This window comes from Triticum dicoccoides, chromosome 5A, assembly GCF_002162155.2.
Source record: "Triticum dicoccoides isolate Atlit2015 ecotype Zavitan chromosome 5A, WEW_v2.0, whole genome shotgun sequence".
NCBI classification, from domain to species: Eukaryota; Viridiplantae; Streptophyta; class Magnoliopsida; order Poales; family Poaceae; genus Triticum; species Triticum dicoccoides.
In genome coordinates, this window is record NC_041388.1 from 707,048,670 (window position 1) to 707,050,577 (window position 1,908).

The 1,908-nt window shown below is 50.2% G+C and overlaps 1 protein-coding gene across 1 annotated transcript; it reads right to left on the reverse strand.

Moving 5' to 3' along the window:
• Positions 1 to 385: 385 nt before the first annotated feature.
• LOC119300551 lies at positions 386 to 1,322 on the reverse strand. The gene is made up of 2 exons (XM_037577484.1): positions 989 to 1,322; positions 386 to 907 (listed from the first exon to the last, which is right to left on the reverse strand). The coding sequence occupies exons 1-2, from the start codon at positions 1,320 to 1,322 to the stop codon at positions 735 to 737; spliced, it is 507 nt and encodes a 168-aa protein (XP_037433381.1). The 3' UTR covers positions 386 to 734.
• Positions 1,323 to 1,908: the final 586 nt, after the last annotated feature.

A 1,908-nucleotide genomic window follows, 5' to 3' on the forward strand; every position in this document is an offset into this window, starting at 1 on the left:
CCACCATGTACTCCTTGACGGATCTCCAGATCGTCACGGATCCATGACAGATTTTGACCGTCATGGATGGCACTTAACTAACGTGCTCATAACGACGTTAACTTGTCTGCCACATCATCATCTGACATGGATATTACATGGCAGCCCATGAACTAAGTGGGCCTTTTCAAATTTTGGCCCACTAAATTTCAGCTCGGTCCAAGACCCACAGCCCATGTAATAATCAACCAAAATGGTATTTCAACCCACTAAATTTCAATCGGTTGATGTCCCATTGATTTCGGCCGACAAATTAGCCCATCTCACATTTCTCTTGTTCTATGCAAATTTTCAACCAACACAATTTTGCAAATGATATATATTATGTCATTAAATAGATGGGAATTACATAAACACACTAGAAAAAACCATTTTACACGGAAGTAAAAACACAACAGAACTTAAAATTACAGACATTTCTAAATAATACACATATGGAGGAGCAAAACGAAGACATTCAATCTACAACGGGTCCTAGAAATTCTCAGGCGGAGAACACCATTTTGCAGATCCATCCATCACCGCAGACTCATCATCGGAGACATGCCACATCACCTCGAACATGCTCTTGGGCATCCCATCTCCACCGACGAGAACAAGATGAACCGCCGTTCCCTGCGCATGGACAACCAAAAACTGCCTCGAAAAATCAGAAGTAAAACACAGGGAACTGGAGCTGGGGTGGGGCAAGCGCCTCACAGCTCCAAGGTCGGCGAAAAAATCGGTGGTGAGGATGCCATAGCAGACGGACGCGGGCCCACGACAATGCGGTGGCAGGTCGGCGCAGCCCCCTCGGCCAGGCACCTTGAGAGTGCTAGCTCAATGCGGCTTAGCGTGCTAGCATCGGACGAAGAGGGTTTGACTCCACCTGCACAAGAAATCGGCTCGGTGGTTAAGTGAGTGCTGAACCCAGATGCCTCTGTTGTGGCTCAACGATTAACCATCTCACCAGTGCCATATCCTGCCGGCCACCGCGGGAAGTGGAGGCCGTCGCTTCCCTTGCCGTTCGGTGGCAACACCCACCGCGACGCAGCTCTCAGGGACGGGTCGTGCTGCCCCCGACGTCCAAACGCGCACCCCCCGGACGGTGTGGGGGCGGCCTGGACGTCGCACCGACGGTGCGTGTCTGGTGCCCTGATGCGGCCTCTGAGACGAGAGGAGCTGGGAGCCTGAGAGGGGAGGGGAGGCGGCGACTGGAGAAGGAGACGAGGAAGGAAGGTGCTGGAACCCGGCGGCTGTGGGGGAGGGAGAAAGAAGAGGGATAGGGTATGTGTGCTAACCATTGGATCTCAGAAAATCGAACGGTGGAGAGGCTTGATCCATGTGCGGGTAGGCTCGACCAATCAGAAGGCGTCGTTTGCGTCGCACATGATCTCCCCTCAGCTGAGACTAGACCTGGCCAAACGGGCCGGCCGGCACGGCACGGCCCAGCCCGTGCTAAACGTGCCTGGCCCGGCATGGCCCGTCGTGGCATATTTAATAGCCGGGCCGTTTCATGCCGGCCCACGGGCGTGGCTCTCTGGCCCAGGCACGGCCTGATTATTAAACGGCCCGGCCCGTGGCACGTTTAGCACGCTAGCCCATCTGATTTTTAGCCTGTTGGGCTGTATTTTAGGCCTATTGGGATGTAATTTAGGTCATATATATATATATATATATATAGGGAAAATCCATCCTACCACCTGGTGGTAGTTACCCCATATGTTTTATATACTACCATGTGGTACTATATATTCCACTTTATTATTTTAAATATGTTCATATACTATATATAAGATATTTCAAAACAAGTTACATGAAAAAATTGCATATGAGCCCATAGTTTTTGTTATACTTATGAAATACATACATACTTGTACGTAAAAAAGA